General features: G+C 43.6%; 1 protein-coding gene across 1 annotated transcript in view; it reads right to left on the bottom strand.

Moving 5' to 3' along the window:
• The window catches only part of WDFY4 (WDFY family member 4), a 376,632-nt gene that overhangs the window by 305,078 nt on the left and 57,773 nt on the right, over positions 1–13,781 (bottom strand). The window contains exons 6-11 of the mRNA XM_019502557.1: positions 12,964–13,153; positions 11,225–11,414; positions 8,738–8,898; positions 5,316–5,768; positions 4,696–4,800; positions 2,344–2,534 (exon numbers count right to left, since the gene is read on the bottom strand). Coding sequence (XP_019358102.1) covers positions 2,344–2,534; positions 4,696–4,800; positions 5,316–5,768; positions 8,738–8,898; positions 11,225–11,414; positions 12,964–13,153 — 1,290 coding nt within the window. The remainder of the gene's footprint in view (positions 1–2,343; positions 2,535–4,695; positions 4,801–5,315; positions 5,769–8,737; positions 8,899–11,224; positions 11,415–12,963; positions 13,154–13,781) is intronic.

Here is a 13,781-nt window from a genome sequence, read left to right as displayed (position 1 = left end):
CAGAAGCTGCTATCAACTTCCCCATAAACTCAAGCGAAGTTTTATTTTTCAGGTCAGAACAATCATCGTTGTTCTTTGGTTTATCAGATTTTTTTTTAAATGACCACAGTAACTACAATGAAGAGATCAAGTACTTCAAATCTGGCCTGGTAACTGGTGTGAAATGCAACCCCAAACGAATGCTCATGCCACTGTAGTTCTCCAGTTTGCCAGCCAAGGGCTGATCCAGAGCAAAACAGAGACAACCTTTCCATTGACTTGGATCAGTTTCAGATCGAGACCTCTTTGAATTCTTTAGGGAGTATATACCAATCCCTTTCCAACCTTCAAATATTAATTTCTCTGCTTCTCTCCGGGCTTTGTTATATATTTCACTTAGCACATGCTAACTGCACTTAATGCTAGAGTCTGAGGCCATGTCCAGATGAGCGCAGCCATTTGTTTCCCTGGGGACAAGCAGCAATAGTACGCCTTATGCTGCTGCTGCTTGTTCCCAGGGAATGCCCATGCCATGCATGCTCCCCCAGGTGGGATAGGGGAGGCTAGAGTCAACAACTGTGTTGGCCCTAGCAGCCTCACCTGGGGACCTTGGGGAGCTGCAGCCATGGTACTTGTGTAGCTGGGAGCCTGGCTGGCAGCTGGAGCATGGATCTGACAGGCCAGGCTCCAGTTTTGGGCAGCACACCCTGTGCACCATCTTGCTTTAAGGCACTGATCTCCTGGGGTCAAAAATCCCCCTGCACTGCAAGGAAGCACGTGGCAAATGCCTGCATGTGCAGGGTGTGGCACCAAAGACAGGTCTGCAGTGCCACATACCACATATCCATACTCATTGGGATGCAGCTTGAGTGTCCAGACAGTAAAGCCCATGCTAAGTGCCTTCATAGCATAAAAAGTTGGGCCTTTTCTGGTGAGGAGCATCTCCAGATGATATTACCTAACCCCTGTTGAGCTAATATCCAACAGTACCAACCCAGTATGATAGGGGGAGCCTGACAAAGCTGTTTGTTGGGCTCCCTGCGTCCTTACTGCATGGGAGCCTTGCAGTAGCAAAACTATGGTACACTGGGGGGTTCAGACCCTGACAAACAGCTGTTTGTTAGGCCTCTGCCACAACACCACAGCCTTGCCAGGTCACAGCTCCCATGTGCTGCCAGTGCCACTCCTAGGTCCCACACTGTACCAAAGCCAGTTCAAGGTTCTGGTGTGATCCTAGGGCTGAAATCAGAAAATCAGCTGATTTTTAGTCTCAGCTCTGAGATCATCTCGGAGCCAGTTCAAGACTCTGATGTGGTACTGTGATGTATATTTAGATCCCAGTAAGCATTAACTTGTGACTTCACAGAAAACTTTTTAAGTCATATTAATCCTTTCTCTGATCTAAATATAAACACATACTAAGTGTAATGTGCAACTAAGTCCTAAACATTCTCCTACAGCAGGGGTGGGCAAAATGCAGCCTGCGGGCCAGATGTGGCCCACCAGGCCATTCTATCCAGCCTGCGGGGCCCCTACAAAATTTAGAAATTAGAATTTATCTGCCTCTGGCTGCCTGTCATGAGGCCCTTGATTGCTTGCCAAAACTCGGTAAGCAGCCCTCCACCCAAAATAATTGCCCACCCCTGTCCTACAGCCTTGCGAGTGAAATCAGAATAAACCACCATGGCAACATTGCCTCAACAGTACCAAATCAGAATAAAGTCATTTGTTTCACACCTACCCTCACCATACAGCTAGCGCACCCCTTCTACTTCTCACATGCTCACCTCTACCCACAATCCTTTTCTTCCAGATTTATGCTTTCTTCTTTCTCTATGCCTCTTTTCTCTCCCTGCCATATCTCTGCACCATACCACTGTATATACAATTGCATCATATTATTGTAGAACCAAATTTTATTTTCTAAAGCAGGGCTATCCAAGTTCTGAGTGGTTGGGGACTGCATGCCATGTGGCCTCGCCCAATCACCACCCCCCTGCCACGCAGGCTGTACAGTCTCTCTGGGATCTCCCATCGCCCTTTCCACCCACACTCAATGCAGGAAGTGGAAGCCGGAGGAGGGAGGAGAAGACCCTGGCCACAAAAGGAGTGGCCCCTAAGCAGGAGGCTGTTGGCTGCAAGTTAACCCCTCACAGGCCATGAGTTGGACAGCCATCTAAATTCTGCAAAACATCATGGAGTTGCTGCTGACATTCTGGCAATTAAAGATTAAAATATGCAGTGACCAACATGGAAACAACCTTAACTCTGCCCCTCCATTTGACTTCACTTTTCTAAATAAGAAAAATCAATACTGCCACTTTAGAGAATAGGTCATGCAAAACAGGAAGTAATGTTAATCACCTTAAGCAGATCCAGTTTCAGGTTCAGTTCCCCTTGTGTGGAAGAGCACAGGGCCCCAATAATTATGCTCATGTATTCTTCAGTGTTGATGACTGACAGCTGCTCCAAAATGCTGAGGGTATCACTTCGGTAGCACTCATCATCCAAAAATATCTTGATGTATGGTACCATACCATAATCTTTCAAAACAACTAGGGACCAACCATATACCGCTCATTAGTTTAAGTAGTATAATTAAACACTCACATGGTGTTTAATTATAATATAGTTTTCAATACAGATTTACAAAGCTGGGTGCATAATGCATCTATAAATACATACAGAAGAGAAGAAGGGGGGGAAATACTGGGGGAGGGGGAGAGCTATTTAAGCTGAAGGACTATGGCAATTTGAGAAAGTTTCTAATTCTTAGAGCAATGAAATTTCGGACTAGCCTCCAAACTGGAGTAGTGTGGAAAGAAACCTAACTGGCTGTAAGATGGAACTTGACTGAAACAGAATATATGACATGGTAGGAAGTTGTTGGACCTAATGATCCAGAAGACCCTTTCCAGATCTTCATCTGCATACACCTAGCTTATGAGTGCAAATATCTGTTGTGCATGTATGAACCATCATGTGTCTGAACGTGCAGTTATCTAACATGAAACAGTCCAGATGGGAGTGGGGAGATTGCACCATAATAGAACTATAAACACTGCTTTATTTTCCCCAGTATACCATTAAGGCATTATATAAAATATTTTTGTTAGAATTTAGTCTTTTGGGATGTCCCAGTAAATCGCAAACAGAGCAAAACTAAGAATTATTGGAGGAAAAAAGCTCATTTTAAAGATACATACACCTTTCCAATATTTCCTTCTGGGCTTCTAGGAAACAGAGCACTGGATTTGGACTCAGGAGATTGAGTTCTATTCCTGGCTGTGGCACGGATCGGCTACATGTCCTTAAGCAAGTGCTTCTCTTTACCTTCCTACCCTTCATCTGTTTTGTCTGTTTAGAGTGAGCCATTAATGGCAAGGCCTATTTCTCTATTTTGAAGTAGCTTTCACAAGGCAGTCCTTATCTTGGCTGGGACCTCTAACAAAATGTAAAGAAATAATAATTGTGCCTGGATTACTAAGACAAACTAAAAAAAAGAAAAAAGTGACAGCCCTCAGACTGAGTCCATGAGCAGACACTACATTTGTGCTGGAAGAAAGCTCTTTCTCCTAGCACTAAAAGGAGAGAGTACAGTGGATAAAGAGATTTCTTGTGAAAGAGAACTGGCTCTTCTGCAAGATTGAAGCAGATACCCAAGTGGAATCTCTCCTCCTGATCTAAATTGAATGGTTATATGCTTCTCAGTGTAGAGGACACTTAATATCCCACAGTCCTTTGCTCTCTCTCCTTCCCTGCAAGGGAGATTGAAGGAAGGAGAGCACTGGTTCCCTCTGTCCACCCAAAGGCAAGCTGTTAGGGAGTCCTGTGGGAATCCTGCCCTGAAAAATTCACCCACCTCCAGCCACCTTGCTTGGGGGCAGGTGGGGGGGGGGGCATTCTCCTGCAACCAGAACCCTCCACCCTCCTGGAAGGGGTTCCCACTATAGCAAAATGCTCCTGCCTTACTCCCACTGCTCTGGGCTGACTCAAGGCAGCACGGGAAGAGGCAGTGGCAAGCCCTGTGGAGCCTTGCCACTGTGGCAGAATGTCCTCACTGCTCTGAGCTAGAAAAATGCCATCCATTTCCCAGTGCTCTGAGCTGGGAAATGGGGGGCGGGTGCATCCCTCCTGGGGCTGGACCCCTTCCAAGGCTGTCTGTGGTAGTTGCTGCTTTTCAGTTGTGCCAGGTGACAATCTGTTCCCTTCCCAGGCAGGTGAAGGGGCAAGCTGTCAATTAATGGGCTCCCCTAAGGGCAGGGGTAGCTCAAAGAGCATCTCTCTAATGCTCCCTGGCTGAAGAGCTCACCTGTGAAGGTCTCCAGCCAGGGGACTGGAATGCATGTACTCTCCAGCTCCTGAGATGTTTTTCTACCATTAAGAATTTCAGAGAAATTCTTACCAGTAGAAATGAATGCTTGTCCATGGCTTGAGAAGGGAGTTTCTATTTTAGCCTGAGGTATTATGGAGTTACTTTCCATTGCTGCTTTGATGCATCAGCAATCAGGCACTGTTGGAATCCAGAAGCCATAGCAGATGGACAAGCGGTCTCAAGCAAGACGGTCATTTCTACACCTCTAGCTCTCCACTTCAGTTAATGGATGAAGCATGCAAAAACTGGGAAAATGCTGATGCTTATTATGCTGTAGCAGAGCTACTTGCTATTAAGTACCCCAGAGGTGAAGCTTGAGTAGTCAAAACTTCTTCGCTTACCAGCATTCCTTACAGATCCCACAACTAGGGCAGACACCACCTTCAGCATCACACAGGTTAGCTCTTTCTCAATGCCTTGTTCAGGACTGGGTGCCTGGGTTCCAGCTGTGTATCAATAAGGACAGACATTTTCCATGAGACATCTGGCTATTGGTAACCAGAGCTTTGCAAAGCAGATAGAGAACACAGTTTTTCAGCAAATACCTATTCCTCAAATGCTGTTCACAGCCTATGTCAGAAACCTAGAGTTATTGTTAAAATACAGCATAAGAATGATAATCTAGTGGTAAAGAACTAATGGGATATCTGGGAAACCTGGGTTCAACTGCTGCTTAGCCAGTCTTCCTGTGTGACATTGGACAAGTCACCTAGAGCCAAATCCTATTTCACCATTATGGATCTAAGTGGCACATATATAGCCATAAGAGCAATTTTTGACATTTATGCAGAGTTTGTATTTGCATAGCTATGCTCACCCTGAACTTCCCCTCTGAGCAAGCTCAGCAGACTGTACTCTATCTTCACAGGCTTCTACACAAGTATACATGTGACACCACATGAGTCTCCCAAACTTCAGTTGCAGAAAACCCACAACTCAGTGCTAATAAAAGAAGAAGTACCTGCTTTCCTCAGTATCTTAGCTTGCTTCCTCAGCTGAGCCAGTAGCAGACCCAAGAGCCCTGAGTCCCTGAATATGTCGGTGAAGAGCAAATCTCTCTTGGTAATGCTACAAAGGCACCGCAGAGCGGCTAAGGTGCATAACGGCACAAGGTTTTCCTTTATCAAACACTGAACTTTCTTCAGAATTTCATGGGGGATGTAGGACAGTTCTAGGACCACTGACTCCACCAGCTCAAAGAACTGGATCTGAACCAAATCAGTTTTGAGGTGGATGATATCAACAAACTGGGAAATGGGCTGTAGTGTCCATTCCAGAAGGAAAAAGTTCATTGAATCCCAGGTCCATATTGTTTTCATAGCTGATAAGATTCTCTTACAGAGGTTTTGCTTGTTGGTTTTCTGGAAGATGGATTGCAACACCTGAAAAGCCTGTAGGTTTTTCACTGTCAGTCCTGTGAAACAAAATCAAGCTAGATCATTTTAACAGCAAACAGATACTTATTTGTAGCACTGAGGCATATCGAGGAGCAGAAATAGAAGCCATGGGTACAGAAATGCACTCAGCATACACTGCATTATTGGAGGAATGCAGGGGGAAAAGAGAGGTATTCAGTGGGTCCTCCACTTCCCCACCTACCTCTGGCTCCATGCCTTCCCCTATGAGGGCTTAAGAACTACAGCGGTACAACATCTCCTGACCTATGTCTGCTTGGGGGAGGAAAACTCCAGGGAGAAATTCCAAGAGCAGGAGAAAGTAAAGTTAGAGGAAAAGGCATGGGAGCAGCCTCTGAATACCACAGCAAAAACCATCAGACACTGATGATATCACTGGAAGGTAGGATTCTGACTGGCTGCTTGCCCCTGGCTCCTCTCCTCCCTGCCTCCTCATTACAGCCTTCTCCTTCCCCATATTTGTTCCTCCTTCCTCTTCATATCTGCTCTGTTCCCCTCTCCATTTACCTTCTCTAGTCCCTCCTTCTTCCCAGGTCTCTCTGATTTAGATAACCCATTCCCAACCAAAAGGCCATCCCAAAAAAAATAAATAAAAACAAAAAAGCAGTGACACGAACACAGTGTTGTCAAACCATTTGCTCTGCCACTCCCCAAGCTTTTTGTCCGTCTTGTCCCTTTAGATTGTCAGGGCTGTGGTGCAGGGGCCATTTACTATTTTGTGACTATACAGCACTTAGTACAATGGGCTCCCGTTCTCAGTCGATCTCTTGCCACTAAAATCATTATAGTTGAAAATTTGTTAAGGAAAAATTACCCTTGAGGAAAAAAATGGCCTTCCTAAGGCCAGAGGAAAGGTACTGTGATACCCAAAAGCTTGCCTATGTCTATCCTAACCAGGCAGTTGGTTGAATAAAAGATATCACCCACAAACATTTTTGCCTCTTGTATATTCCCAAGACCTTCACAGTAACAACATCACATCTTTACTGCCATTTTTTATGAAGACATTTCATGGGGGGGGTGGAAACTGAGAAAATGAGTCGGAACATTTTTGTACCATTGTTCCTATTGGACAATCAAATTTATTGGCTGTGTTACATGTACAGCATGACTTCTTTAATATTACCTGACTTGTGTAGTTAAATCCCCCACATTCACAATGCATGAAAATAGATGCTAATTCATATAGGGTCACAGGATCATGGGAAAATTGGACTGAAAAAGATCTCATGAGGTCATCTAATCCCACCCCCTGCTCAGGGAAGGAAGCAGCTCTGACTAAATTATTCCAATCAAGTGTCTATCTAATCCGCTCTTGAAAATTCCCAGGGATGGAGACTCCACAACTTCTCGTAGTAGCCTGTTCCAATGCTTAACCATCCTCATAGTCATAAAATTCTTCCTAATCTCCAGCTAAAATTTCTCTGCTGCAGTTTGAGGCCACTGCTCCTAGTCCTGCTCCCTATAGCCACAGAGAAAATCTTGCTTCCCAGGCCTCTAATCATTTTTGTCACTCTCAACAGGACTCTTTCCAAGCTGTCCAAACCTTTCTTGAAGTTTGGGGCCAAAAAACTGGGCACAGTACACCAGGTAAGGCCTCACCAATGCCAAATAGAGTGGAAAAATTACTTCCCTTGATTTGTGATACTCTTCTTAGTAGAGCCCAGAATTCTGTTGCCTTCTCTTCAGTACTGCAATCTAGTCAATGATTGCCTGTCTGTATTTGTCCAGGAAGTTATTTCATCCCAAGTACAAGAGTTTCACTTGTCCTTGTCAAATTTCATCTGCTTGATTTTGTTCCACTTCTCCACTTTATCCAGGGCATTCTGGATCCTAGCCCTACCTTCCAGAGTGTCTGCAACTACACCCAACTTGGTGTCACCACAAATTTGCTAAGCAGGCACTCAAGGACATGGAGAAGTTAGAGAGGATCCAGAGGCACGTAACAAAAATAAGAAAGGGTTTGTGAAGGTTAGTTTACAGAAAAGGCACTTAAGAGGGGACATTATAGCAGTCTTCAAATGTCTTCAGAGCTGCCATAAAATGGGGGAACACCTTTTCTCTGTTGCTGCAGAGAGCAGACTCTGGACCACTGACCTAAAGTTGCAGCAAAGTAAGTTTAGACTCAAGATCAGAGAAGCCTGCCTAGGGAAGCTGTGAAATCTTCATCATTGGAGGTGTTCAAGAAAAGGTTAGATAAGCATTGGTCAGGAGTAGTTATGCCTATGTTATACCATGAGTACTTCCTATGCTTTTAGACTTTGCTTGTTGGCACATGAGGACAGGAAGGGGTTGTGGGGGAGGGCTTGCCTTCCTCAGAAGCATTGGATGGTGGCTGCAGCCAAGGCTGGGGAGTTTGACTAGGGTGTGCAAGTGCTCCTTCTGGAACTAAAACCCAGGGGTTCCTGGCTAGATGGTTTGCCCCTCCATTCAAGTCAGTCCAATCACCACATTTGGGCTCAGGAAGGAATATTACCCCATGGTTAGATTGATATTAACTGTGGGGGAGTTTGCCTTCCTCTGGAGCATCTTTTGGGCATATTTTAACAACCTTTGCAGTAGCAGGACACTGGCCACCATGGTCCCCCTGTTTTACCCGTGGCAGGTTAGGGTGCTATGCCTTGCGGTTGTATGACAGGGCTGCCTGTGTAGTTTTAGTAATAGGTTAGGCAAGGATTTATATGGAATGGTTTGGACAGGGATGATCCTGCCTCAGGCAGAGGGTTGAATTAGATGACCTTTAGAGATCCCTTCCTACCCTACACTTCTATGATTTAATCCAATCATCCAAATCATTAATAAAGATGTTAAACAATACCAGACCAAGGACATGCCCCTGGGGAACCCCCTTGATATGCCCTCCCAACTAGATATATCTACATCCCTTTGTCATACACACATAAAGTACAATGATTCTTTATTTCCTAAGCTATACCCACACTGCTGTCTGTAAATATATATACTGTACCAGATGACTGTCTCTGTTCCAAATCAAAGTGTGGTAACTGAGGGTGAGCAATATTGCCAGAAACTTTCAGTTCAGTTTTCCCACAAACTGTGAGACAAGTCATGATGTCCAGCACCTCTTCCAGATAGAGCTGTCCTTCATCATGGGGTAAATCCTCACACCTAGAAAAAAGACTGAAGGACTTAGTCATATGCTTGTGGCACAGTAACACATATGGTCCTTGCATTACCATGATGTATAGCACAGCCAATATTGAGTTTCCCTCTCCTAGCTTACTTTGTTTTCTGTTCAACTGTTTGACTTAATTACCCTGCAGTCAGTCTAATGGCCTAACCAACTATACACATTGTGACACCATATTTTGGATCAGCACAGAGGCACAAACTGAACTAGACTATTGAAGTGCTTCTGTCAATAAATGACTGTCAAAGAGAAAGTGTCTCACTTGAAATTAAGTCTGATTATATGTAGTACAAAAGTATACATAATACAGAAGTATTATGTAATCCATGGTAGTTTGTTTCTGACAGAATTTGGAAAGTCTCTCGGAATTTCAAATTTTGACAAAGGATTTAATTTTAAAAAATTACAAATTCTGGTAACTTTCACCAGTTCTGCTGATCAAGACTAGAATTCCAGCACCCTGTTTCAGAAGATACACAACTAGCAAATGATAAACCTCACTCTACTGGAACGTACAAATCTCTGGACAAGGGCCAATGGCAGGGAAAGCTATCAATAAGGATTAGGAAAGCCTCAATAAGAAGAGACCATACTTTTTAACAAACTGATATGAAATTGAATTGGGGCTATCCTTTCTTCCTCAATAAGGTAAGTCCTTAGGGTCAGGAGGTCTGGCTTTAGAAGACTAGGGGAGGGGGAGGAAGAAAAACAGAACTAGATGATTCCTCTTTACCTAGAGAAGAGAGTGTAGGGGAAGTCAGCTCACTAAAAAAGAGTAGAGAAAGGAAGCCTGATTATCAATCATTTTTGAGCAAAGCATGCTGGGAAGGTGAGGAGCCTGGGACCCTATACAAAGCTGGTTCTTTTGCTTCTTAGGCATAGCAAAATCTTAAAAGATTTTTCTCCATAGCTGTCAATTGAGAATGTAAAAAAATACCCCTCATCTCAACTGACACAGCTGTACCAATTTGCTCAGTTACACTCACAACAGAAATCCTTTTCCCAGGACAGATGTGTTTGTTCAGAGAACTGGCATATGTTTTATCAGCCAAAGAACTCTTTTGCCACCACAAGCTGCATTTCTACCAGGAATGCCTGCCATATAATTCTACATGGCCTTGGCAATGAAACAAAATGTTAAGGTGGGAGGAATAAATGCTAAAGTGCTAAATGCTAAAGTGGGAAGATAATGCTGGATAGTAAAGGTAGAAGAGGCTCTCAACCTGAAAACCTAGCTAACGTTGTCAGAATACCACCACAGAGTGCTTTTGACAAAACTGTTCGTGTATACTTTACTGTTTGTCAATGTGGCAGATACCGGGCCTTGTTGATAACGCCAGCAAGTGGGGGATACATTAGGGAGTATTGCCTGTAGGCAGAGGCTGATCCAGTGAGGTACGGCAGTGAGGCTGCACCCCCTTCAGTTAGGCACTGCACATGCGGTGGGCTCTCTGAGCTCACCAGTGTATCGCTGCAGCTCCTTCCAAAGCTCCATGTATACTACAAACTCCAAGCTCATCAGCAGGTCAGTGCAGGCTCTGGCCAAAGCCCCTGCTGTCACTTGGCTTAGCGAGCCCAAGGGGGTGAGTGCCACCACTGTTTGCCCCCTCCCCTCAGCAAGTGAATTCAGTGGCAGGGAAAAAGAGGAGGAGTGGTGATGGGTCTCACCCTTGGGATCCAGAGCTGCATCATGTGGCATACATGCCATACAGCTAAAGGGGTGTGTGGCTGCAACCCCTCACCACGATCCTGGATCCACCAATGCCTCTACATCTTGTTCAGTTACATTCATATTTGTCCTAGCTTGGCACAATGAGTCCATCAGCTTCAAACAGCTTGTATTTAAAATAGTTTTTAAATAGAGCAGTCAAAAGTTCTAGTTGCTCCATCTGGTGAAATACTTCCTCTGGATTAAGTGTCCACAACTAGTAATGATGTGGGAGTGGAGGGTCTCTAATCTAGTTCTCCCCTCAAGGTAGATTTTGTAGAAAAAAACCTGATAGGTTTGGTAAGTCCCTAATCCATCTCTAGACTAAGTTCTCCAATTGCCAATTCAACCTGTGGTTTCTACGGAAGAAGCTAAGTGTTGCTTCCCCTATTAAAACAGCAGTGCAATGTTGCTCTTGGTTTGCTAAATCAGACTCCTTGTTAACAACAGTTTAGTGCTTTACATACCCACAGACCTACCTGGATTTTTCTAAAACGCAACTGAAATTTTTAAGTGAATCGACACAGCCTTTGAAAATTGTATTTAAGCCCTTGCTTTATCATCCCCTAGAAACCCAATAAAGACTCTCTACTTGCCTGAGTAAAATTTTTAGCAGGAGCTGGTATCCATCATTATTCTCAAATTCCAGAAGCAAAGCAGGGGAAATAGGATAAGAATCCTTCATGAAACACAAGATGATACTGACTGCTTCACACATGTCACAAGCAGGCAAGGTGTCAGCCAGTTTAAACAGATTCTGAATGGCTATCTTAATGCAGTCCATAGCTGTGAATTTTAAAAAAATGTGGTGGTTAATACTAAGAATTCAACTGCAAAATCACTGACCAAAACATAGCATCATGCTCAAAATTACATTGCTCAAATAAAGGGTAATTAATTTCTCTCTGGCCTCAGGGAAGGGAGAAAAGAGGTACAGTAGTAAAGTGCTGACCTTCAGATTAGAGTAAAAATTCTCTCTTATATCTTGACAAAATACTGTTAGACAACAAGAACTCTCTCAAGACTCAAAAACGTAAATGTTAATCACACTCCCAATGAAACCTACATGTTGTAAGCCCCGCCCTTTTGATATAAGGTAAATGGATGGTGAATAATTTAATTAGCTTGTACTCAGTTAATCATGCACTCTGCGCAATGCTTATACAAAGATTAATCCTTTGTTCAATGATGCAAAGTATGAAGCATACACATCTTGCTGTGAAGCTACCACTGGAGACTGGCCTCTTTCTTCTGTTCTAGTGGCCTGTCTCAAACGTGGCCCCAATCATAATTCTTAGACAACATAACTACTGTCAAGACTACCTCTTGCTACATGACTATTTAATCTTACAAGCAACGTGAATGAAGGGCCCACAAAATCATGTCAGACACTATTGTATAAAAGTAAAGAACATAAAGAACACCAAGAGAGAGTGCTGACACCAAGGTGTTGATTACAAAATTATCCGGATTTTTTCTTCTGAGGGGTAGAGTTTAGTAACCTATGCATGTTCTTCATCTTAAACATGCCCCCTAACAGGATATTCCATTTAGCAAGAAACCAGCTGTTACTGGCAACCAATCCGACTTCTCAAGTGTTTTGAAAACTGCGAAGTATGAGGGAATAGCAAAGGAAATACCTTTAGAGAGGTAGTTCTCAACCTGCGACCCATGGGCCACAGCCCACATGACATCCTGCATTACTATCAGATAACAAATACAAAACATTTTTAAATGGACACACAGGAAGTAAGTTCTGTGGGTGCAGCCCACATAATACACTGAGAGATGCAAGTGCAGCCCACTATGGCAAACAGGTTGAGAACCACGGCTGTAGAGTAAGGGGGAATTGTGTTCATTGGGGTCAAATGACTTATAACTAAATATTTTAATATATCTCTTGGTTTTGAGTTGATTTGTAGGATGGACTGTGACACGCAGCTGTCATTTTCTGTTTCACAGGACTTTCATTTCCACATTCAAGCAGTATTAAATGGATCTTCAATGCAAAAAGTCAAAATCCATTCTTCAGTGAAAATGAGGGTGTTTCAGAAAGTAATGGCAATTTCAAAATAAAACTACTTCGTGTGCAACGAATGAGAAACTACACAGCAGCTAGGAAGACACTGATGACAGCACTGATGAATGCACCCATTGTTTATGACTACGTAGAGGGGTGATGCGGTCCGGTTAATGATCATGGTACCCAGAATGGTTTTATTTTGAAGTTGCCATTACATTCTGAAACACCCTTGTAGAAAACCTATCCCAATAAACATCTCTGGAGGAGAATTCCCTTCACAAATACACAGGAAAAAAGTTACTAAAAACAAACCTTGTAGATACATGATGCTGTTTTTGGTCTGGGCCTTTGAAATTGCCCGAAGCACACGGCCTGTGGGTGCTTTCCATGAAAGGCTGCAATTGTCCCAGAGGGAAGCTGTTGCTATAATTAAAGACTGAAGCTCAGGAGCTGTCAGAAGTTCCTCTACACCTTGTTGTTCCCTGTACATGCTGAGCATTATCTGAAAAAGAGAATCAGTTGCAATTCAAAGAAAAATGCAGATATTTGGCAAAGATATTGCAGACTTGAATGCATCAAATCAGACTTTGGGCTGCTGGATACAGATCCACTGAAAACAAAAGCAGCTTTATATTTGACGCTTTGTAATGACACAGCCCAATAACCATTGGATGGGAGCCCCTCCCAAGTTTCTTAACACAGAAACAACAGTATATTTCTTTCTTCCCAGGCAGCAGAATAAACAACATAATTAGTTTACACTCCAGGTAGGTGGAAACATGGCTTATTTGTGCAGAAACTGGTGAGAAAGCCAAAATTACAGAACAAAATCTGTATTTGCTTAAGTACCCACTTCCACATTCATTCTTGTTTCTGTAGCAGCGAGTTCTACAAGCAAGCCAGCTATCATGAAAAGCCAATTACTGACATCACTATTTTGCAAAGTTCATGGATTACATAACATCTGGCATTGCCTGCAAAGTCTGCAAAATCCACAGGGAAAAAAAAACAAAATTTATGGAAAAAAAATGCTGGCTCCCCAGAGGGAGCCAATAAACCTTAGGGTGCTGTGACAGTCTGCCACCGCCAGGAAGGGGTGGGGGGAAAGGGGGGACAGGGGGCCGCCCAGC

The sequence above is a fragment of the Gavialis gangeticus genome, unplaced genomic scaffold, assembly GCF_001723915.1.
Source record: "Gavialis gangeticus isolate Ggan-Ray unplaced genomic scaffold, GavGan_comp1, whole genome shotgun sequence".
Classification (NCBI taxonomy): Eukaryota; Metazoa; Chordata; order Crocodylia; family Gavialidae; genus Gavialis; species Gavialis gangeticus.
This window is presented reverse-complemented; position numbering and strand designations above follow the sequence as displayed.